Here is a 26,419-nt window from a genome sequence, read left to right as displayed (position 1 = left end):
GCAGCACCCACTGTGGAACTTGGGGGAGAAGGGGAGCAGATGTGAACATGAAACTCTTGCACCTGCTGTGCCTCTGACCTGACACTGTGGGAGGTTAATTTGTAAGCTTGCATGTAGAATAAAATCCCAGACCCTTTACAGTTCTTGACAGCAACCACCCACAAAATTTAAATTATGTAGACTAAAAAGATTTCTATACCCTACATGCCTGCCTCTCTCAAGCAAATAATCTAATATAATCCTAGCACAAATGAATAAATATGGATTGTCTTCTAAGTTTTTGCAAAGGGGCTGTTTTCAGCCAAAAACCTAGAAGTAAATTTAATGTCTTAAAGGACACTTGTAAAAAAGAAAAAGGTTAGAAAAGAATACAAAAGATTAAAGAAGAGGTAATCTGAGAAGATGGAGACAATTGTAAAGCATTTGTTTAATCTTGGTTCCTAGTCCCACAGAAGGGCACATATATTTATTAGTTCACAGGTATTGTACCTTCATGCTAAACCATTCTTTTGCTAAAGAAAAGCATAGCCCTATCACCCTCTAGTGGAACCAAACTGGAAACTACAGGGAAATAGTTTTAAGTTGCTTTTTATGGAAACTGCTCACATCTTATGTGGTGCCCGTTGCTGCCATAACCGAGATTTTTTTAAAGTGTAAACTTCAGGTGTTCAGAAAGGTCAGAGGAACACAACACCCGCAGTATACCTAGCCTGACAGGCTAATGCTGAACACAGGGCAGTGCTTCCTTTATATGAACGTTGAAAAGACTAGACAGCCTTCCTACACTCACCTTTAATTTACAGCAGCACCGACTGCTGGGGCCACTAACAAAGTGGAACCTTCCCTCCAAGCCCCAGTAAGTCCCCCCAGCACTTCTGCCCTCACCTGCCCCCCTTCCATTCCATGTACAACAGCTGCTTAGAACCCTCACCTTGTCTACTAACCCCACCGTCAAACCCAGAGAACCATCTCAGAAAGTATCACTTGGTTCCTGGGGCTACAGTAGGGCTGGCCACAGTGGGCACCAGCCATTCTGATGCTAGCAGAGTACATCACTCTGTGACTTAAATGGTTTAATGCCAAAGGTACTAAAATCTTCATTTTAGCTTAAATGTCACCCTATCAATACCACAGAACAGTGGTGTCCAAAAGTTTTTAATCACACGCCTAAATCAAAGAATATATATTGCACCAATAAATGTATTATTTATTTATAAATTATGTGCACAACTGTACAATATATTATGTACATTATAAAACACACAAAAATAGAAATTTAAAAGGATGAGATTAAATACAAATAACCTTTTTAACATTTCCTCAATGTATTGCTCATCTGCATACCCCTAAGATACACAACTCCACCTGAAACCACAGCCTTAAAGCATGCCAATGATTCCTGTATTTGGATTTTTAGCTCAGTTTACAGAAAAATGTACACGGTCACAGTTTTTTTGTTTTTTTTTTTAAAGTTTTGCAAACCAGCCCTAGCATCCAGTTTAAATGTGTGAAGAGAAGATGCTTGATGTTAACTTCTTGAGACATATTTGGACTAATCACTATCCAGCTGGTAAAATGTCACGTAACGGTTCACCAAGAGTGGTTTCACTTTAAGGCAGCCTAAATAGAAGACTTCTTGGTGTCAGCCTATTTGGGAAAGAAATGTTATAAAGAAACATTCAAAAATATTTTTTGCCTAATAAAAAAAAAAGGCTGACAAATTAGTTAGCACCTAAAAGAAATAAAGATAATTCCTCCGCCTATAGCATAAAAACAAACAAACAAAATTATTGCAAACAACGGCCATTAGCCAAGAGAAATGGATTAAAATGGATTGCCACACGTCTGTCTGCCCTAATACCACAGTGAGTCTTAAAGAACACTAACTCTGATTTTTATAGATCTTGTATCCAAACACAGACCAGGCACACTGAAAGTATGTGATGAATGATGAACAACCCTTCAAAAAATAGGTAAGATGCTGAATTTGCTGAATTATATTTGAAGTAATTTTTAGTAGAGCAAACTCCAGTACCAGGTTTTGATTGGCTGAAGCAAGTAATCGGATAAATGTTGTGGTCAAGAATAACATAATGTGCTCAAAGAAACTCATTACATTCCTCAAACACCTCCCTCCCATTACCACATCAGCTGATTGGCATCCATCTCCCTTCCTCCCCACAGAGCTTCCTGCCACACAATGGAACAGTATGGCCTCTGCTGTCGACAGGGCTCCCACTTCAGCCCTCAGTCAAGCTGGAAGAAGGTGAGCAGGGTGCAGAGAACCTTACTCAGTGTGTTGTGCTTTTTTTTTTAAGAATTACAAAAATTAAATTTTTCTAAGACAATACATGGACATCTGATTAACTCAGACTGAATAAGCATATGGAAAACAGCTTAGAGCCTCAATCATCAAGTTTTATAACGCTAACATTTAAAACTCCTACTTTCAATTGTGATAAACTAAGCCTCTTCATGGAAGACAATTATTTTAAGAGGTACTTCACCAATTTAAAGGGATAAAAATATTACACAATTTAAGTAGTAATTTCACAAATAACTAGTTTCACTTTGTATACACATACTGAATGCTTTCAACCATATGGTCATCTGTTCCACAGACAAAATTTCACTGTTTCTAGATGGGAACAAAACTGAAACTTCACTCAATAAGAGTTGTCATTTAAATCTCATTCCAGAGGAAGAAAGAAGGGATGCAGAGTTCAGCAACTTGCTGGAGAGATGAGGACCATAAACTGAAGGCTCAGTCATTTCACTATTGCAATCATTTGAGGAAAATTTATTTGGTTGGGAAGTGTACACACATCATGCAGAGGGCAAATAAAAACAGGACTGGTGGAAGTAAAAATTTCCTAATGTCACGGTGATTTTTTTTTTAAGCATTGTGGTGAGTTATTAAGTTGTGAAATCATCCTTTCCAGAGTCTCAAAACAAAAAACCAGTAGCTTGAATGAACTTGTAAAGCCTCTTTAAAACAAAATACCTACTGAGAAATGAAACATTTTTCTTGAAAGGTATTGTCAAGAAAACTAGGAAATGTGCACACTTACTATACATTGCCTTATTTTTAAGTGAAACCTGATTCCTTTAACTTTAAATCACAGATGTGTTTTCTCTTACCTCTCAATTCACTGGATGCAAAGAGACTGGCTAACTTTCTTCACTAAACGTATATGACCAGCCACTCACTTGAAGTTTAGCTTCCCAGCAAAAACTGGACTCTAAAATTAAACCCACCTTCTACTTGTAAATGAAGCAAAAGAAACAAATTCTCATAGCACAGCCTCCTGCCTGCCAAAGAAAGGTATCACTAACAGCTTTACAAAGAAAAACAGGTGACTGAGGTTCCAATGAAAAAACTGCTTTGACCACATGATAGGAAATACTACATCCTGAATTTAGGACCAAAAAAACCATTCATGTTTTGGTAATTTTAAAATTTTATTTCCAACAGTAACAAAATACCAATGGTAATTTTGCATGTAAAGTGGCAACCTTTTAAGTAAACAAGGTCACAAATTAGTATTCAACAGTATTTTGGCCTTTGGCAATTTTGATAGGAGAGGATTATCACAATCAGGCCTGTATTACAGATTTATGCTTCCTCGATATCTAGTAATAAAAATATTTACCTTACCTCAATGATTCATCATGTACACATTTCTATTCTTTATAAGCACTATCTTCTGGGATGCACTGTGGTGAGGGGCAATCACCCCCACTCATGGGTTTTTCTATAATATATAGCAATAGCAGTCACATCAGCAGTAATGTACAATATGTTATTAAATTTTAGTTGAAAAATAAAAGAATGAGTTATCCTATTATATCCTTTCTCTGGGAGTAAAAAGACACATGGTTACAAATGTAAAACAAGTCAAACTTCTATTTTATTAACAGGACTCCAAAATGAATACAAAAAGTGCCTCTTTTTCATGTTGTTTTTTCCTTAAAAGGCTTCTGATAGGTAGATTAAAAGCTAAAAATATATTTCAGCTTTTATAGTGAACCTTTAAAAAAAAAAGGCTTAATAATGTAAGCTACCAACATTAGAGAACATATGGTCCCACAGTCATTTTTAAAACTAAATTCTATCAAAAGAATTAGATCCTGCATTGATCTGCTAAAATAGAGGCTTATAAATAGTTTAAGCCATTAAAAGCCATTTTTATAATCTGTGTGATAACTCTGGGCAATTAAGAAAAGGAAAATCCAAAAATGTAGTCCTCTCTATTTTGTGGAATGTGACAGAGTGTGAACTTATGAACAAGATAGGTAAAAATAAAAAGTTTAAAACTATGAATGGAGCCATTATAAATATTCTCATATCACTGCAAAATGTCAATAAAATGAATAACAGAGCTTATCAAGAGATTAAAAACTTGAGCAGATGTTACTTAAAACGTATTTGTGATATTTATCATATTTTAATGTTTGGTAAAACTAAACTTGAACAAAGAAAAGTTGCTCATTTAGAGACTGTTTTTCATGTACCTTTACTTTCTCTGGGACCATAAATTGATCAGATAAAACGTAGCACACACTTCCAGACAGTAATAATAACAAAGGATTTATTATCATTTGCAAATGAAAGAAATGCACCATCCCATACTTGAAAGGCTTTAACAAGCCTTAAGCATTTTTCAGGTTGTACCAAGGCACCACCACTGCCTATTTACATTATACACCATTTCTAGTAAAGAAACTAATACCCTCCTCAACATCAGTTCTATACTGTTTCTGGTTTATTTTACACTTCCAAAACAGCAAAAATTTGCAAATATGTGCAAATACTGTGGTCCGTTCATTGTACTGCTTAGTCATCATCTTCCTCTTCCTCCTCTTCTTCCTCAAAGCTATCTTCAAAGCCCTCGCTGTCCTCCTGGTCTTCATCCCCCTCTATTGCTGTATCCCACTGTGGGTGATTTTCTGGCACAGGCTTAGCCTCATGAACTTCCAACTATAAAGAAAGATTAAATGTAGACATCAGAAGTTTATGGAGGAATAATGGAAGAAATATCTGTAAAGAAAAGGTGTTCTTTGACCACAGCAATTACAAAGAAATAGGTTTTATGGATGTAACCCTAAATTTAACACATCCATTTAGAATAGATACTTCACCCCAGAAATAAAACAGGTAAATCTACTAAAAAATAAATGTAGTTAAATTTTTAATACGGTTTCATAGTTTGATTTCATTGGAGTTATACTATTTGTGAACATTTACTCTATGGCACAAAAGTGTTAATAAACTGTGATCTCTGAGAAAGAACACTGTTATGTCTTAATAAAATTTTCTGCCAAAGGAAAAAAATCCCAAGTGTGACTTTCAAAGAGATATTAGGCAGCCTCTAGACTCATGAAGTAAAACTGTACAGCAATGAACGGAAATGTGGTATCCTCATGGATATAAAGAGGTTCGCTTCTACTGGCTCCCTTTACTCCGGGGCTCCAGTACATGGTACAAAAGTACTTTAGCATGATCTCTACTGCACATTAGAGTGCCTTTTATAAAAAGCTCAAGCGCAATGGTAAAAACTGATGGGACTGTATCCCAAATGACACTTACAGAAAGTATATGCTCTCAGATGACAAAAAGCAAGTTAGTTTCAGAAATTAACAAACAGTCCAACAGAATCTACGGGAAATATATATGTACCTTTCTAAAGAAAACAAAATCCATTTGTTGAGGCCCTGTAAAATTACAGCATATTACAGTACACTAAAATGTATCACTTAAGTAATTTACACTCAAGGCTCTAAACTGTTACACTGAAACTTTTGAGTTTCAGCTTAAATTTACTATTAAAAGAGTAGTCCATCAAGCATATATAAAGTATAAGATGATCTCTTTTTCCTTCTATTTTCCTTCTATTATTCTACATTTCAAAGCTACAGATGCTTTCCTAGTATATTTTCAGCACCTCTTCACATAAACAACCGTATTTATTTATTACCTTCAATGGTTTAATCTGATCCAGACCCATATAGGAGTCTGATCTCAGAAACACTGTATACTGATAATTTCCGGGCTTGCCTGGTGCAGGAAACTTCAGTTCTACCTGGAAGATAAAAGTTGGCACTTGAAATCTGTGTTTTAAGAAAAGGAAGAAATAGCAGCTCACTTCTAACATTCCTAGACCAGATTATTTTAATAGGTGTTTTACTCAGATGATACAGAAAGTCCTAACAAATGTTACAAAACTCCTACCCCCACCTAACCCCTAAATAAATAAATAAATAAATAAATAAATAATTTTTTCTACAAAAAAGGAACCAAATTAGGCAAAATTGATGGAGTTAATTTGTATCCCCATAACACTTCAAGAAATATAATCAGTTCTATAGTGACTATCACCTTGACAACTTGAAGAAAAGAGTAGAGTATATAAGGTATAAATAAATGAAATGCTGGGATTAATAAAATAGACTTCACTAGACAAGAAATAATTCTTGCCAAATGCCTAAGATAAACCCAATGCCTTAAAAGGTCAAGAAGACATTTTATTTCCCATCAAATCATAGATTTCATATACAAAGAGCAATGAACACTTATGAATTTCCTCTTGATATAATCCCACTAGGAAAAAGGAAAAATAAATTCTCTTAAATGATATTTGAATGGTTTGGAGATGCTGACCTGCCTCCAAAATTTAAATGTGGCAGCAAAGAGTATATATTTTAAAATGCTATTTAAATGATGTCCAGGAGGAGGATCTAAGATGGCGGCATAGAGAGGAGTGGAAGCTAAGTAGTCCCCCTGGAACAACTAAAAAAAACCAGAGACAACTAGTAAATAATCCAGAATAACTGCAAGGGGACAAACGAGACCGTCCACTCATCATACACCAACCCAAATTGGGAGGAATGCCCCAGATCATAGCATAAAATCTGTAAGTAAAAACTGCAGATCCAATCGGGAGACCCCTCCCCCCACAGCCCGAGCTGCAAAGCCTAGTGTTGCTAGAGAGAAGCTCTCTCCCAGCAAAGAATATAGCTCAGCTGAGCTCCAACTGGGGTTTTAACTAGCAAGTGTGAACTGCTCACTACAAGGTACGAATCCCCAAAAGCAGACAGAGGCTTTGGGTGACAACTGACCTTGGAGAGCCGGAGGGTCGCCTTGGACTAGCTCTGAAGGGGACTATCTGTTCCTTTTTTGGCTCAGTGGACAAAGCCTCAGCCATTTTCAGTTCCCAGTGCTACGACCCAGACAAGGGTGGAGATAGCACAGGCAGAGAGAGACCATTGAAATGCTAATGACCTCCCCCTAGGGGGTCTATCTTTTCTAAGAGGAAAGGGGCGGGGCCCAGCTCTACTACCTGCCTTCCATTCAAAACTAGACCCCAGAGCTGGGAGAAAACAGTCACACCTCCTCACACCAGTCAAGAATTACAGGCTAACACGTGCCACCTGCTAGGCAGAAAAGCACAGTGACCTGAGGCATCACAGGGTGTACCAATTTTCTAAGACACACCCTCAGGGAAACCAGATACTGAATATTTCTTCCTTCTGGGACCTGAGCTTGTTCTGGTCTGGGAAAACCAAAGAAACCATGCCTAGACAACAGAAAACTACAACCTACACTAAGAAAAATGAAGTTATGGGCAAGTCAAAGGAACAAACTTACACTTCAACTGTGATACAGGAATTGAAACAGTAAGTCAATTAAAAAAGGTTAGGGAAGATATGACAGAAGAGCTGAACCTTTTAACAAAAACACAGGATGTACATAAGGTATAAATTGAAAGTTCGAAAAAACAACCAGCAGAAACTATGGAAATGAAAGGCACAATACAAGAGATGAAAGACACAATGGAAACATAAAACAGCAGATCTCAAGAGGCAGAAGAAAACACTCAGGAACTGGAGAACAAGGCACCTGAAAGCCTACACACAAAAGAACAGATAGAGAAAAGAATGGAAAAATACAAGCAACATCTCTGGGAACTTAAAACGAAAAGCAAGAATTTACGTGTCACTGGTGTCCCTAGAAGGAGAAGAGAAGGGAAGAGGGGCAGAAGCAATAATAGAGGAAATAATCAATGAAAATTTCTCATCTCTTATGAAAGACATAAAATTACAGATCCAAGAAGCGCAGTGTACCCCAAACACAACAGATCTGAATAGGTCTCCACCAAGACACTTAATAATCACATTATCAAACGTCAAAGATAAGGAGAGAATCCTGAAACCAGCAAGAGAAAAGCAATCTATCACATACAAAGGAAGCTTGATAAGACTATGTGTGGATTTCTCAATAGAAACCATGGAGGCAAGAAGGAAGTGGGTGATATACTTAAGATACTGAAAGAGAAAAACCACCAACCAAGAATCCTATATCTGGCAAAACTATCCTTCAGATATGAGGGAGAGTTTAAAATATTCTCTGACAAACAGACAATGGCAGAGTTTGTGAACAAGATACCTGCTCTACAGGAAACACTAAAGGAAGCACTGCAGACAGAAAGGAAAAGACAGGAGTGAGAGGTTTGGAAAGCAATATTGGGAGATAGTAGCACAGCAATGTAAGTACACTGAACAAAGATGACTGTGAATGTGGTTGAAAGAGGAAGGCTGGGACCATGTGGGACACCAGAACAAAAGACGAACGATAAAAACTGGGACTGTGTAACTCAGGGAAACCTAGGGTGCTCAACGATTGTAATAAAAGATACAAATATGTTTTTACATGAGGTAGAACAAATGAATGTCAACATTGCAAGGTGTTAAAAAAAGGGTGCAATGGATTGGGGGGAAAAGACAATCAATGCAAACTAGAGGCTAGAATTAACAGAAACATTGTATTATGCTTCCTTTAATGTAACAAAGGCAATATACCAAAGCTAAATGCATATGGGGGGGTGGGGAATAGGGGAAGGGTATGGGACTCCTGGCACTGGTGATGTTGTCTGACTCTTTATTCTACTTTAAGTTAGCTAGAAAGTGACAAAAGGAAAGAGCACTATCAAGTTTTGTTTGTTTGTTTGTTATTCTCTCTTTCTCCTTTCTTTTTCTTTTGCCTCTCTACCTTCTTTGACTCTCCCTCCTGCCTTGTGGAAGAAATGTAGATGCCCTTATATAGATAGTGGTGAAGGTGGAGAACACATAAATATGTGACCATTCAGAGAACCACTGATTGTTTACTTAGGATGGAATGTATGACATGTGAAGAAAACCATCTGAAAAAAAAAAATGGGTTGATGAAGAAATCTCAAGGGCAATATACTGAGTGAAATAAGCCAGACACATAAGGACAAATACTGCAGGGTCTCACTGATAGGAACTAATTATAATATGTAAACTCAGGCATGAAATATAAGGTACCAAGATACAGGATGAGGCTAAAGAATGGGGAGTGGTTGCTTAGTATGAGCAGAATGTTCAACCAGGATGAACTTAAATGTTTGGAAACGAACAGAGGTGTTGGGAGCAAGACGAGAGAATAAGTAACAGTGCCGAATGGTGCGTGAATGAGGTGGAAAGGGGAAGCTCAGAGTCATATATGTCACCAGAAGGAAAGTTGGAGGTCAAAAGATGGGAATGTATAAAACTGAATCCTATGGTGGGCAATGTCCATGATTAACTGTACAAATATTAGAAATCTCTTCCATGAACCAGAACAAATGTATGACAATACAATTAGAAGTTAATAATAGAGGGGCATATAGGGAAAAAATACAGACCTATTGCAAACTATATACTACAGTTAGTAGTATTTCAACGTTCTTTCATAAACAGTAACAAATGTACTATACCAATACTACAAGTCAACAATTGAGGGGGGTTGGTTAGGGATATGGGAGGATTTGAGTTTCCTTTTTTTTTCTTTTTTTGTCTTTTGCTTTATTTCTTGTCTAGAGTAATGAAAAGGTTCTAAAAATTGAATAAAAATTAAGTGTGGTGATGGATGCACAACTGTATGAGGGTACCAGGGACAACCGACTGTACACTTTGAATCTTTGGATAATTGTATGGTATGTGAACAATCTCAATAAAAAATAAAAAAACAAAACAAAACAAATAAGTAGATACATAGCTAAGTATTTATATGTTATTTCTGCTTGGTAAAAACAGCCAGAATGATAGTAAAACAAAACTGGGGAGAAATATTTGCAACATGAATCAGAAAGGGATGATTTTATAATATAAAAAATTCCCCAAATCAATTTAGAAGACCAATAACCCAACAAAAATCAACAATGGTCATGAGCAGAAAGATGTTTAGTTTCACTCTTAAGAGAAATACGCAATTAAAACTACACTGAATAAACTAGCATGGTAAAAACTGACCAGTGCATGCTAAAATGTTTGGGTAAAAGACTGTTGGAGAACAGGATATTCACACAGTGCCCAAGTATCACTCCACAAATTAGGAGAGCAGTGGCAAATAACTTCACAATTGAGAACAGCCTTAATTAAGTGATCAACCATAAGAACAGCAACATGGGAACAAACTGCTATCATGTACCCATTATGTAACACTAAGGACCATACATCACCTATGTAGTAGTATTCTTGCCAAAAATATTTAAGATAAACAGAACGAGTAACCAAGGAGACAAATTAAAATTGAAACACCTTGGCTAGACTCTTAGGCTGAGGAAGTGGTCTAGATAAAGGGGTGTGACAACAGCATGCAATGTGTGATCCTTAGTGGATCCTAAATTTTAAAAATGAAGCTATAGGGGAGACGGAAGAAGATGGCGGCATAGAGAGTAATAGAAGTTAGTTAGCCCCCTTGGAGAAACTAATAAACAACAAGGAACAACTAGTAAATGATCTGGAATAACTGCTGGGGGACAACTGTGACTGTCCACACATCGTGCACCAACCTGGATTGGGAGGAATGCCTGGGATCGCAACGTAGAGATCTGAGCTGGGAGCCCCCTACCCCCCGGCAGCCTGAACTCCAAAGCCTTGCTATGATAGACAGCAGCACTCTCTGAACAAGCGAATATACGTGAGTCCAGCTCCAACGAGAGTTTTAACTGGCAAATGTGGACTGCTCAATGCAAGCTACGAATCCCCAATAAGCAGACAGAGGCTTTTAGTGACAACTGACCTTGAAGAGCCAGGGGACTTCTCTGTCCCGGGAAGGGGAGCCCAGAGGACTGGGTGCTATCTCCGGTCGACGGGTGAAACTGGGGGCCATGGGCTGGCCCTGAAAAGGGGCTTTCTGTCCCTTTTTCTCTCTCTCAAACTGGGCGGCTCAGTGGAGAAAGCCACAGCCATTTTCAGTTCACAGCACTCTGATCCAGACAAGGATGGAGACAGCAGAGTCAGAGAGACAAAGAACCTATTTAAATGCTGATGATCACTCCCTAAGGGGTGTACCTTCCTTAAGAGGAAGGAGGTAGTGCCCAGCCCTACTACCGGTCTCCCATTCAGAACCAGATGCCAGAACCTTGAGGGCACTACATTGAGTGAAATAAGTCAGACACATAAGGACAAATATTGCATGGTCTCACTGTTTTGAACTAATCATAATATGTAAACTCATAGACATGAAATATAAGCTACCAGGATATAGAACGAGGCTAAAGAATGGAGAGTGGTTGCTTATTATGAGCAGAACATTCAACTAGGGTGAATTTAAATGTTTGGAAATGGACAGAGATGATGGTAGCACATTGTGAGAATCACTAACAGTGCTGAATGGTGCATGAATGTTATGGAAAGGGGAAGCTCATAATCACGTATGTCACCAGAAGGAAAGTTGGAGTTTAAAAGATGAGAATGTATAAAACACTGAATCTTGTGGTTGACAATGTCCGTGATTAACTGGACAAATATTAGAAATCTCTTTCATGAACCAGAACAAATGTATGACACTACAACTAGAAGTTAATAATAGAGGGGCAAATAGGGAAAAAATATATATCTATTGCAAACTATATACTACAGTTAGTAGTATTTTAACATTTTTTCATCAACAGTAACAAATGTACTATATACCAATACTATGAGTCAATAATAGAGGGGTGGTGGTTAGGGGTATGGGAGGATTTGAGTTTTCTTTTATTGTCTTTATTTCTTTTCTGGAGTAACGAAAATGTTCTAAAAATTGAAAAACAAATAAATTATGATGATGGATGCATAGCTGTATTATGTACTGGGGGCAACTGATTGCATACTTTGAACCTTTGGATTATTGCACGGTATGTGAACAAGCTCAATTAAAAAAAAAATGAAGCTATAACAGACATGAGTGGAATTTTGGGGAAATCTGAATACAGACTGCATATAAGACAATATCATAGCAATATTAAATACGTTAATATAATAATTATATTATGCTTATGTAGGAGAAGGCCTTTTATCTTAGGAGGTACATGTTCAAGTATTTAGGGGTATAATATCATGGCGCCTGCAGGTTCCTAAAATAGTTGGGGGGGGCAGGCATATGTGTGTGTGTCTATGCACATGTGTATGTTTTGTGTGTGTACATACACACAGAGAAAGAGACAAAATAAATATAGCAAAATGTTAAAATCGGTGAATCTAGGTGAAGGGTCTATGGAGGTTCATCGTACTGTGCTTGCAACTTTTCTATAGGTTTAAAAAAATTTTAATAGAAGATAAAGAAAAAAATACACTGAAATATCATTTTTCACCTTTCTGATCAGCAACAACATTCAAATTGCCCGATAACACACTAAGAGGCAACAGACATACTTAAGACATTCATTTCCTTTATGGAGAAATATCTAGCAATATCAATCGAAATTGCAAATGTACATGGTCTGTGACCCACCAAATTCTACTTCTATGGATTTATTCTACAGATATGTTCACATATGCAAGATGACATATAAGGTTTTTTATTGCAGCAAAAAACTAGAAACACCTTATAAGTTCACTAACTAGGGGAATGCTAAATAAATAATAGCACAATCACATAAGAAAGGATTGTGCAGCTGGAAAAATCATTGAGAAAATTTTTTAAACTAACATGGAACAAATTCAAAATTATATTATTGAGGGAAAAAAGGTAAGGTGAAGAATAGGGTGTATGCTACCTTTTGTGTAAAAGTGGGGAAAATAAACACAAGTATTTGCTTGTAATTTGAATACAATATAACATGAAGAATACACAAAAATCTGATACACTGAGTCTCCAGGAAGCAGAAAGTGTGACTGGGAGATAAGGGTGCAAAATATTTCACTATATGTACTTCTGTATCTTTTGACATTTTAAGGTAGGTGAATGTGTTACCTCTTCAAAAAATATAAACTTGAAATTTAAAAAATAAAATTAAATCGCTGTCAAAGAAATACTCTTAAATTGGCGTTACCTTTAAGTGTCAAACAAGACTGAACTACTTCACACAATTACTACTTGGTTATACAGAGGAAAAAATTGTTATATCGAAAATTAACATCACAGAACTATTGAAATCCAAAAGCCTTGCTCTTGTCCACCAAGTCTGGGCAGACAGAACTTTTCTTCCTGGGAAAGGTTACACATAAAAAATCAAGAAGAACAGACAAAAAAGGAGAAAGCAAATCCCAAGGGAAAAGTATGCTCATCACAATGCTACATTAATGATGTGTTTAACAGTAGACAATGCCGCATAACCAAAAACTCTACTCTAAAACTCTACATCACCAGTTCTTAAATTTTTTTTAAGACAAAGGCATAATACTTAGCATTAATACAATGAAGAAAAAAAATCATTAATTTTTTGCAAAATAGCATTAAATTCTGGAGAAGAGGAGGAAAGGCATATATTCTTAGACACTAACAATGAAAATTCCTAAAAATAAGTTGAGAATGAGTTTTTAAAAAGTCGTCTACCTTTGACAATTCAATACCTTATAAAGTTCCAGTGAGCACCCACTACCACCAAAGGAAAAAAATCAGAAAAGTTATAAAACGTGTCTTGACAAATAAAGTACAATAACCCAAATACGGTAAATTGATTTTTAAAAAGGTTTTATGAAGCAGCATGATGGTGAGATGCTGCACATCTTAAAAACTGAAATAATATTGCTGGATAATTACCTCTTCTGTATCTTTTAGTGTGCACACATGGTATGGCATTGATATTAATGTTTGTTCCTTCCTATCTGCAATATAAAGCCACCACCATTCTTGTTTTTCCTGAAAAGAAAAATACAAATAATCAAAAAGAAGTAGCGAAACACATATTGGCTTATCTTACCTTAGAATACTGCCCCTGTTTGTTCACTGTTACATCGCCAGCACTGACACAGTGCCTAGTACAAAATAGGTGTTCAATAAATATTTACTGGATAAATAAATAAACTGTTGTTCACTGTTATATCACCAGCTCTGACACAGTGCCTAGTACAAAACAGGTGTTCAAAAAATATTTACTGAATTAATAAATAAATTGTTCTCAACCTCCTGTAGGTCCGCTCCCTCAAAAGAATTTTGTATGCAATTTTGAGGACGTCAATGGCCCCTTAAAGCCTACTGATGGACCTCCATAGTAAAATCTCCTGATTTACCTTAATTAAATGACAAAGACATTCTGAAAAAGAAAACAGTATAAACTATAAAAATATCTGGCAAATAATCTTAGTAATCTTACCTAATAATAAAGCAAAAGCCAGAAAGTAGGATTAGAAGGGATTTCAGCAGCAAGATCAGAAATCCATACATTAAAACACTACTCATAAGAGAGTATCTTGGATTCTAACGGCCTATTTATACTTTTCACTGCATGTGATTTTAATAAGGTTGGTATTTCTCATGTCACTTCTCAAAAGATTAGGAACAGAAAAAGAGCAAGGTAAGGACCTGCCTTGCCACCAGAATGCATAAGGACAACAGGGAAAAATGACAGACAAGAGACAGAAAACTGTAAAAATTTAAAAACAAAAAACCCATTTAAAAGACTCAGATGTGTGATAGCACAGGCCATCAGTGTATTATAGCATACATCAATAACTATTTAGTTATCTGCTTAGTATCTCCTGTTTAAAAATTAGGTAGGGAAGATACCTTTCTGAAATGGTTTAAAGAAAAATGTTTGGGGCTAAAAGTAAAATAAATTCCAGAAAATTCTAAACATTCATTTAACAAAACGATATCAGAATATTCTAAATTCTCAATTATCCAAAATGAGGTTTAAAAAAAAGATTAAAAAAACACTTTTTACTGAAAAGTTTCATAGGGAAAATGTTTGTGTCCTTTAAACCAAATCACTGACCTTTCTACTTTATTTTAACCATAAAAAGTGAAATTTTGGTCTATTATCTTTCTAATAATGCTAAGCTAAGTTCAACCAAAAGCTCTTTTGTTTAAATATCTTAAGACTATCAAGCACTGCAACATGGATAATAAAACTAATAAATAAATCTCAAGCACATGAAGATGTGAGAAGCATAGAAAATTAAATCTGCTTAAGTTTAAATCTTAAATTAATCCAAGTGGTTAGGACTACCACAGTGGGTTGATCTGTGTATATATATATTTGTCTATCATGTATTTATGCACACACACGTGTGTAAAAACATAATGGACTCAAGCAAAGGGATGAAAAGGTGGAGCACAGGGCATTTTTAGGGCAGTTAAACTATTCTATGTGATACTGTAATGGTGGATACCATGACATTATGCATTTGTTAAAATTCAAAGAACTGTTCAACACAAAGAGTGAACCCTAATATAAACTATGAACGTTAGTTAATATTAATGAATCATTAATGGTTCATCAATTGTAACAAATGTTATAACACTGATGAAAGATGCCAATAATAAGAAACACTGTGTGTGTGTATGTGTAGGGAATCCTTTGTACTTTCTGCACAGTTTTTCTGTAATCCTAAAACTGCTCTAAAACATAAAATCTATTATATTTTTTTAAATGCAGGCAAAAACACAAACAAAAAACCATACGGCTTTAGAGCAGCGGTTGAACATTTTCCGTAAAGGGTCACAGGAAATATTTTAGGTTTTGTGGCCCATACATCTCTGTTGCAACTATTCAACTCTCCCATTGTAGCTCGAAAAGAAATGAATGAGTGACTTGTTATCCAATAAAACTTTATTTACAAAAATAAGCAGTAGGCCAGATTTGGCCTGCAGGCTGTACCTGGAAGACACCTGTTTTGGAGCCCACAGACCTGGACTATTTCAACTTCAGTTCCCTTTTCTGTTAAACGTTAGGAGCCAACTTCTGGTTCCATGCTGGTCTGGGTTTGGGGTAGGCAGGGCAACAGATGGAGTGTGCCATGTGGATTTGGACACCTCAGCTGCCATCCATGGGTAAAGCTCTGCCATAGGCGACCTGGCACAGCACTCTGACTCTAGCTGTGTCCACCTGCTATGATATGGTCTTGAACCAACCTGGCTACTGCAATCCCTGGTAAAGTGAAATACTCCAGCACAGACAACAGCTACACTGACCTTCAGTTTAAGAAAAGCCCTCCTAAGATTCCTAAAAAGACCACTGTGTTGTTTCTGATTGGTGCCTTTCTCACTATCACAGGCTTCCTCCTGCTAGCAGGTTACATCAGCAAAAAGGGGGCAGGCAGGACCATTTCCCTCCTCATTACAGGCAGCCTGGTGTTCCTGCCGGGATTTGACTACCTGCGCATTGCCTACTATGCATCCAAAGGCTACCGGGGTTTCTCCTACAATGACACTCCAGACTTTGATGACTAGCACCCAACTCAGAGCAGAGGAAGAATCGCGGGTGGGACTGAGCTGAGCTTTAAGACACTGGGCAGAAACTATGGCTAAGGGCTAAGGATTCTGCAGTTCACAGATGTTTAACAGAAGTATGGCCAGATTTTATGGGTCTATCACAAAGACGTTAACCAACCTTACAATTAGCTTACTAGGACATGGTCTATTTTTCATCTCCTGGCCCTGGCAAAAGCTCCTGACAAGTTTTTCCACATGAGTATGTATCATGGAAGAAGCTAATCTGTAATGGAAAGTTGTTGCCACCACCCTTTTTAGAGTTGGGCATTTCTTTTAAGTAGTCCTCATTTTCAATTTGTTCTTACAGCAAATGAAAAAATGCAGTATGTTCCATTTCTTAGGGGAAAAAATGATTTGTGCTCATTCACAGGCCATGTTGTGAATATGCCTAGCATACAAGAGTATAACAAATGAAAGTTATGATTATTAGTGAAAAAAGGTACCGTATCTCAAAAAAGAGATTCTGACATCTCATTGTCAGACTTCATTACAGAACATGTACGTAGTAAAATGAGAAGCACAGGGATATGTTCAAGAATGTACATTTCTTCTTTTTTAAATCCAATTTTACTGAGATTGTATATTTCAAAGTATTCAATCAATGGCTCATAGAATCACATAGTTGTGTATTCATCACAATCAATTTTAGAATATTTTCATTACTCAAGGGAAAGAAAAAGGAAAAAAACAAACAAGAAAACCCAAAACATCCCATATACCTTATACTCTCCCACCCCCCATGCATTTCTTCTTTACCTCTCCACTTGGAGAATGACTTTCCCTTCCCTCTCCCAGGCTGTTTAATTAAAATGAGATTTCATTCAAGAATATTTAAGATGCTAGTGAAAATCAACTAATGGCATAGCACCTGTGCCTAGACTCTTTGATAAACAAGTTAAGAAGGGAACAGGTGTTCTATCATGAGGTATTTGCACTTTAAACAATATTGTTGTTCTGTTGTATGAGACTCCCGAGCATTCTTAGCGTACTAGATATAATAAATGATTTTCAATAATATATAAGTCAATTATTAATGTAAAACTTTAATTCAGATGGGTAGTTCAGAAGTTAGGTAGGTACTTGGGAAGGCAGACAGGTAGCTGTTAGGAAGATTGTAAGTAAAGTTTCTCTGAGAATTGGTACTTTGAAATATTTACCAAACCATCCTGATGCAAATTAAATTAGAAAAGGCATTTTCACTGTTAAAATGTCCTAAGGGAATAAATGAAAGCTTTGCTTATTAACAAGGCATGTTCCAAAATGTAACTGTCTGTTATATGAGTACAAATTATACAGTTATGGCATCCCATAAATCTTTATAAACCTATCATTGAGTGGAATTTATTCACCTGATGTCAGGATGCTTGCTAGTAACCGACTACCTATGCAATGGACAAAGTGCCCCTTAACAGTTGGGCTAAAGCCAGGACATGCCAAAAGATCAGCTTTGTGCAATAAGTTGGAATGCTGTGCAGACTTCTCTCCAAGTCAAAACAATAGTCTAGGCAGTTAGTCACTGATTTATTGTTAGGAGAGTGAAATTACTTAGGAATTTGCCTTAAGTAGCCCCCAGAAATTCTGGATAGACATTCCAGAGTAAAAAGCAACTTTATATATGAAATCACCTGCCAAACATGAGTGATGAACAGAAGGTTCTGTGGCAAAGCTGCAAGGTAGACTGCAGAACAGATTTCCTGAACTAAGGGGCAACCAGTTCTTGACCTGTGCTCCACAGACTTACCTCAAAAGCAAAATGTCAAGGAAAGCCCAAATTAGTTTGAAAGACAAACAACATAACCTATCAAGGAGATAAAAGTTTAGCAGACCATGACCACTAAGTAAACAAAGACAAGAGAGTAAACAGCATTGTAATGAACTGTCCTGAACTCAGGGCCCAGTCATACTCTTAGCTCTTACTCAACTTTGTTCAGGGCCAAGAATGCAGCTGGTTCCACAACTATGGGCAATTATCAGGGCCAGAGCAAGCCTAGTGGCTCCAGCAGCTAATATAAGACCCTTGGAGAAAACCCATGAGAAAATCTTAAGAAATTTTTCATCCTATTTAAAAATTGGTAGGGGTGAGACATTCACAATAGCCGAGAAGTGAAGGCAAAAGAACACATTCGTTTAATGAAGATTGTCAAACTGCTAATAAAACATTATTAAATGCAACTCAGTAATCTGGATACAGAAAAAAGAGAAACAAAGGAAACCACAGAACTTAAGAAGTTCATCTCCTCGTTAAACAATACATTCATTATGTAATTCATACTGTAATACATACTTTTAAAATGTGGCCCGTAAAGAATAGACCACAGTTAGAACATCTAAGCTAGTACCCACTACAGAGGGCTGAAAGGCAACTGAAAAACATCCGAGGGGAAGTGAATGGAATAAGGAAAACATTAGGCCACGTAATACTCACCTCAGGAAAGAAAAGACTATAAACAGGATGTGTTATCTTTGATTTAGTTTCCAATAGAGCTCTCTCCTTTCGCTGTATACTTTGCTGTAATTCTTGCCATTCCTAGTAAAGAAAAAATTAAAACATTTGAAATCAACTATGTTTTCAAAGGTTTGGGAGGAGTTTCCCTCTTCTTTCAGCTATTATTCCTGACAATGATAACTAACTAGTACTAATTAAGGTTAGAATGAGTTCAGTCCAACAAATCTGATCACTTCCCTGTTCAAAACTTACAATGACTCTTTTTATAAATTAATTCTAACCCCTTCAGCATGCACTACACAGCTGTTCAGGATCTGACACTGGCCTACCTTTTCAATCTCCTGTTGATGCTTTCCTCCTTGCACCTTTTATTCTAGTCACTTTAAACTACCTACACTTCTTTGAATTCACCAAGCTGTCTCACCACCCCTAAACCCTGTTTGGATTTTTGTTTTTTCCTTTCTCTGCCTAGAAAATTTCTACTCACTCTTTCAGGACAAGCTAAAGCCTAGAGTATGAACTCCTGTGTAAAACCTGCCATCAATTTCCATCTTAAGGATGATGTATTACTTCCTCATACTTTGTCTCTCTGATCCTTTGCCTTTACCTTTTCCTCTTTTGGTCTTCCCTTTTGCCTCAGAGGCTATTCAGGGGATTTCTCTTTCTCTCTCAAATCACAAGGGTTACTTTTACATCACTGATCCAGCCAAAAAAGAACACTAACAAACACAAAGGAAATAGCGGATCAGTTTACAGTTAACTTGCAATGGAGCCACTAAGGACCATTATTTGTCCACCAAATATATTCTTCTCTACTTAATGCCATGCCATACTCTATACCCTATCTTAATAAATTATTCCTCAAGTCACTCTTCCTGTCCTTAATGTCATATGTATTCCTTGAAACAAGGTGAAATTCTGTAAGTATTAGCTTTTCCCTTAACCAACCTCTTGACATTAGGACCAACAGTAACATTTCATTAACTGGAACCTGTGAGAGAGTCTTTTAAATAACTGCTACTTATTTCACAACCCACCTTTCTCCTTACTCTGATTTCCAGAGACATCCTGAACACTGAAAAATCCCGTAACAGACCAAACTGACTTCACCTCAGATCCAGGTCCTGCACTATCTAGCAATTTATGATTTAAGAAAATCAGGATTTCCTATCCTTGTTAGAAACTATTTTTCTTTACAATCTGGAACGCATCCCTCAAAAACATTCTTTACAAAGTAATATATTAAGAACTAGTATAAAAATATACTGTTATTGTTTAAGACAAGCAAACAAACAACAAAACCCAAATCATCAGACGTATAACTTAATTACTCAAACTCATAACATAAGTCTTACTGCTTCATCATCTTTGTTTTGTTTTTCATCTTGCTCTCTATCAGAGTCTCTCTCACTACCATCATCTTTTTCACTTTGAGACTCTCTGTTGGTTTCTTCTTCTTCAGAATCACTGCCTTTGTCAGACACATCTTCTTCATCTTCCTTTACTGCAGCTTCCTAAAAGGAAAGTATATATCATTCTGAGTCCCTGAAGCTAACTTACGGCCATTACAACTAATTGGCTCAAGGTAACAATTTCTATTGCAAAGTACTCTACCACAATAGATGGCTCATCATTCAAAAACATCAATTACACAATATATTTTATTTGAGGGGGGAGGAAATGGTAAGTTTATAGAAAAGTACTGCTTTGGGAGTTTAATATCATTTCTGAAACAGATAGGGTATAATGCAATAAGGAAAGCCAATACATGCCAGGCAAAATACTTACTAGTTGATCTCAAGAAAAAAAGAGCAGCAAATTAAATGCAAAAAGAGAAGAAAAGAGTAGAAATCAATGAAAGAGAAAGCAGATAAACGAAAGGGAAATTCAAAATCAAAAGTCGATGTTTCAATGTGCTGAGCCCTCGAGCATGGGACTTGCCCTTATGAAGCTCATTACCACAAAGGAGAGTCTAAAGTTGTAGGTAATGGTGCCTAAGAGTCTCCCCCTGAGTACCTCTTTGTTGCTCAGATGTGGCCCTCTCTCTAACTGAGCCATCTCGACAGGTGAACTCGCTGCCCTCCCCCCTACGTGGGACCCGACTCCCAGGAGTGTAAACCTCCCTGGCAACGCAGAGTATGACTCCCGGGGATGAATGTGGACCCGGCATCGTGGGACTGAGAGTATCTTCTTGACCAAAAGGGGGATGCAAAATGAGACGAAATAATTTCAGTGGCTGAGAGATTCCAAATGGAGTCGAGAGGTCACTCTGGTGGACATTCTTATGCACTATATAGATAACACCTCTTAGGCTTTAATGTATTGGAATAGCTAGAAGTAAATACCTGAAACTACCAAACTCCAACCCAGCAGTCTGGACTCCTGAAGACAGTTATATAATAATGTAGATTACAAGGGGTGACAGTGTGATAGTGAAGACCTTGTGGATCACACCCCCTTTATCTAGTGTATGGATGAGTGGAGGAATGGGGATAAAAACTAAAGGACAAATGGGGTGGGATGGGGGATGATTTGGGTGTTCTTTTTTCACTTTTTTTATTCTTGTTCTGGTTTCTTCTGATGTAAGGAAAATGTTCAGAAATAGATTGTGGTGATGAATGCATAACTATGTTATCATACTGTGGACAGTGGATTGTATATCATGGATGACTGTATGGTGTGTGAATGTATTTCAATAAAACTGAATTTAATAAAAAAAAAAGTTGATGTTTGAAAAGATTAGTAAAGTTGATAAACCTCTGGGCAATACTGCTTAAGGAAAAAAAAAGAGATAAAGAATACAAATTATCAATATTAGGAATAAAAAAGGAGCCACTAAATATCCAACAGACATTAAAAAATAAGAGGATATTACAAATAACTTCATGCCAATAAATTTAAAGAACCTCAAAGAAAATTCCCGTAAAACATATTTACCAAAACTGATACAAGGAAAAAGTAGGAAATGTGAAAAGTAGGAAATGTGAAGAATCCATAATTGAATCCCTTTTAAAAAATTCCAGGCCCAGATGACTTCCCCCAAGAATTCTTCCGAATAAGAAAGAAGCAAATGCAAGCTTATACAAACTCTTCTGAGAAAGAAAAAAAACAGAGGAACACTTCCTAACTTGTTTATTAAGGCCAGCAAAAACCTGATACAAAACCTGAGAAGGATATTAAGAAAAGGAAAATGACAAGCCAATATTCTTTCATAAAAATAGACACGGGATTCCAAACAAAATATTATCAAACCCAGATAAATATAAAATAAATGCTATATTACGTCAAAGGAAATTTGTTCAAGAAATTCAAGACTAGTTTAAAAATTTTAAATTCATCAACATAATCCATAACTTTAGCAGAAAGGAGGAAAAATCATATGGTCATCTCAATTGATGCAGGAAAAAGCATTTAATAAAATTCAATACCTGCTCATGATAAAAATCTTAGGAAACTAGGAATAGAAAAGGAAATTTCCTTAACCTGATAAAGAGGGTCTACAAAAACCCTATAGCTAACATCATACTTAGTGGTAGAATGTTTGCTTTTTTCCTGAGATTAAGAAGACAAGGATGCCCCAGCAGTATCACTTCTAATTAACATAACACCAGAGGTTCTAGCCAGTACAGAAATGCAGAAAGGAAGAAAAGAAGGAGTATAAAGATGGACAAGAAAAAAAATCAAATTGTTTTTACCAACAACGGCATGATTATACATACAAAAAATCTTTAAAAAAAAAAAACTACAAACATACAAATGATTAAGAATTATTGTCAATTTACCACGACTCCTTGATACAAGGCCAATCAATACTTAGAAAGCAACTGTATTTCTATACATTAGTAAACAATGAAGAGTGAATTGTTTTTAATGCCATTTACGATAGCACCAGAAAGCATCAATTCCTAGGAGTAAACCTAATAAAAGGTGTGACATATCTCTACTATTGAAAATTATCAAACACTGCTGAAAGAAATTAAAAAGATCTAATTAATGAAGATAAACCAGAATTACGAATAAAGACTCAATATTGTTAACATGTTAATTCAGTTCTCCTCATCACAAACCACAGACCCAATGCAATACCACCCAAAATTCTAGCAGCCTTTTTTTTTTTTGATGAAAATTGCCAAGCTAATTCTAAAATTTATTTGGCAACACAAAGGACCTAAAACAGTCAAAGCCATTTTGAAGAAGTAAAATATGAGTTAAAGGACTTACACTACCATATTTCAAGACTTAATATAAAGCTATAATAATTAAGACCGTGTGGTATTGGCACAAGAATAGACCAAGACACAAATCGGAATGGACTCGAGTCCAAAAACAGACTAGCTCATATACAGTCATGGTCACTTGATTTACAATAAAAGGCACCATTGCAATTCAGTGAGAAAAGGATGATCTTTTCAATAGATGGTGATGGAATAAATGGTCCATATACCCTACCTCACACTATTCACAAAAACTAACTCAAGATGGATCAAAGAACTAAAAAAAATATAAGTAAACAGCGCTTCTAAAAGAAAAGAGAAACATTTTCACATCCTTGGAGTAGGCAGAGATGTCTGTCAGGACACACAAAAATCACTAACCATAAAAGAAAAGATTGAAAAAATGAACTTCATTACACTGCTAGGTACATACCCAAGAAAAATAAATGCATATGTCCACAAAATGACATGTACAATAATATTAGCACTTGTATTCACAATAGGCAACAACTAGAAACAACTCAAATGTCCACCAACCACAAAGACAAATTATGGTATATTCGTACAATGAAATACTACACATGCACACACACAAAAAGAATGGACTACTCCTACACACAATACAGAAGAATGTTACAGACATAATATCGAGCAAAAGCAGTCAGACATTTAAAACGATTCATTTATACAAAGCTTAAGAATAGTAAAAAAACTGACTAATGATGATTAGCCAGAAGAGATGGGTAGCAACTGAGGAGCTGCGTGGAGGAGTTATTGAATGCTAAAGGGCACGACGGAGCTTTCCAGGGTGCTGGTAATACTTTAACCTGGGTATTATGGGAGCATACATTGGTACAACTTCAGGAGCTGTACATTTAAGATTTGAACATTTCAGTTTATGTATGTTACTCCTCAATTAAAAAAAAAAATGATGATGGTAAACTCACATTCCCAATGACTCCATTTGCCTGCTTTTGTTTCTGTTTTGACTGTGAAAATGGCACAGGTGTAGGCTTTTTTTTTAAAGGTTTCTTTTTTTTTGATTTAGCAGTTTTCTTGGGTCCTTTACTCTTCTGTTGCCATCCTCCTTTTGTCCTGTTCTTGTTAGTATCACCCTGCTGTAATCACAAAACACATATACACTCAGAAATTATAGCAAAAGTTAATTTGGAAGTCATGAGTAATTTTTAGAGGGAAAGGGCTAAACTGAATGTTTTCATAAACTGAATTACTCTCCCATGGCAATAGAAGTCAATCAGAAAACTAAATGAATACATTTCTTTCACCAAGAAACACAGGTAAGAAAACTCAAGTTTTTACCCCATCTTCTGCTGGCTGTTCCTCTGCAGCACATATGGACTGTTCCTTTTCAAATACCTCCTATAGGTAGCAAGAAGAAACATATAACAAAACAATCTTTCAAAACTTATTATCAGTAAGTTTTTTCAGCTGCCTGAACATGTACAAATGCAGGTAGTTACCTCCTGATGTACCTCACATCTGTCTTGAGTATATTTTACAAAGCACAGTCTACTTAAATTTACAAATGCAATGCCTTAAAATATGTAAATTCATTATAAAGTAAAAAAAATACTTCATAGTTAAAATTTCACTTTTATTCTGATAGTAATGAGACACAAATATTTTAATGTTATAAAAATTAAAATAAACTACATTACTTTTTAACATTAATATGTCCACAAGACTAACTTTAAGAGTTAATTCATTATTGTCAGTGGTACTATTCATTGGATTTATGACTAAGAAGTGGATCCAGAAGAAAATCCAAGTATCCTAAAGACATATCCACCCATCATATAATCCATTTAAAATCAGTACAGAAGCTGTACATTTAGGATTTAAATTCCATTAAGAACCCTTAAGATCTATACTGGAAGACAAGTGATGTGGGCTGTATTTAGTGAACTTCTGAAATTATTAAAGCTAACAAGTAAAAATAATTAGGATTGTCAGGTTCTGAACAGTGCAAAAGGTCTAATTCAGGGGTCAGCAAACTAACGTCCAACTCCTGCTTTTTAAACAAAGTCTACTGGAACATAGCCACACCTATTGGTAAGTTGAATAAGTTGCTAGGGAAGACCACATGGCCCATGAAACATAAAATATATATTATCTGGGCCTCTACAGAAAAGGTTTGTCAGCCTCTGTTCTAATTCTATCACTCTTTCTTCATGTACTAGCTGGGAAAGCTTCTATTAAAATGTTCTAAAATTTGATTACTCTGAGATACTGCTCATACAAGAATGGCAGGATAAATACTCGATTCTATTCCTCCAGGCTGGTTTTGCTTTTCTTCTGCCGGACACCTCAGAAGTGTCAACAGCCCAAGTCCAATTTTTATGCTCATTTCTCAGCCTTGGAATTCCCACAGCACATGGGTAGGAAAAATTTGCATTCTAAATCCAATCCTGGCACTGACTTGGAGTTTCTTCTTCTCTGAGGCACCTCTCCTTCAGCCCATGACACAAATGCTTCCTTACCACTTGCTACCATAAAATCAATATCTTTAATTTGGCATATCCTACTACAAAATATGCTTTTCCTACCACAGACTTAGACATGGGATTTAAATGCTGCATGTATTTCCTGCAGGTGCTCAGAGACACTCCCCCCAAAGCAGAATAGGCTAAAATCTATCACTAGTTGAATAAAGTAAGTTGAAATACTACAGAGTTGATTAAAAACAATGAGTTACAACTATATGAGTAGACTTGGAAGATAATACAAATATGTAATATGATTGGATATAAAGAAAAAGAATAAGAAATATATATACATAGATGTATATGCACTGTAAGGGTTCCAAATAGTAAACATGAGCATGGAAAAAGACATAAAAGGATACACACAAGACTACGAATGGTCATTTGGGGCTGATAAGAGGGAGATGGTAAGAGGTGCATGATAAAATCATGTAACTCTATGGATATATAGTCATTAAGATATATAATGAAGTGAGCTTCAAAATATTACCTCAGAGTGGTAGAATTTTTGGTGATTTTAATTTCTTCCTATACTTTTTTGTATTGCTTGAATTTT

The 26,419-nt window shown here is 36.2% G+C and overlaps 1 protein-coding gene and 1 pseudogene across 1 annotated transcript in view; one reads left to right on the top strand and one right to left on the bottom strand.

Moving 5' to 3' along the window:
- Window positions 1-1,186: 1,186 nt before the first annotated feature.
- Window positions 1,187-26,419, bottom strand: part of SEC63 (SEC63 homolog, protein translocation regulator) — a 96,128-nt gene continuing 70,895 nt past the window's right edge. The window contains exons 15-21 of the mRNA XM_037842746.1: window positions 24,680-24,739; window positions 24,307-24,477; window positions 20,501-20,659; window positions 19,125-19,226; window positions 14,027-14,125; window positions 5,979-6,083; window positions 1,187-4,981 (exon numbers count right to left, since the gene is read on the bottom strand). Of these exons, the coding sequence (XP_037698674.1) occupies window positions 4,838-4,981; window positions 5,979-6,083; window positions 14,027-14,125; window positions 19,125-19,226; window positions 20,501-20,659; window positions 24,307-24,477; window positions 24,680-24,739 (840 nt within the window). The 3' untranslated portion in view covers window positions 1,187-4,837. The remainder of the gene's footprint in view (window positions 4,982-5,978; window positions 6,084-14,026; window positions 14,126-19,124; window positions 19,227-20,500; window positions 20,660-24,306; window positions 24,478-24,679; window positions 24,740-26,419) is intronic.
- Window positions 16,319-16,657, top strand: LOC119539311 (annotated as a pseudogene).

Source organism: Choloepus didactylus, chromosome 7 (assembly GCF_015220235.1).
Source record: "Choloepus didactylus isolate mChoDid1 chromosome 7, mChoDid1.pri, whole genome shotgun sequence".
Classification (NCBI taxonomy): Eukaryota; Metazoa; Chordata; class Mammalia; order Pilosa; family Megalonychidae; genus Choloepus; species Choloepus didactylus.
Note: the sequence above shows the minus strand (reverse complement) of the source record. Positions and strands in the feature narration are given on the sequence as shown.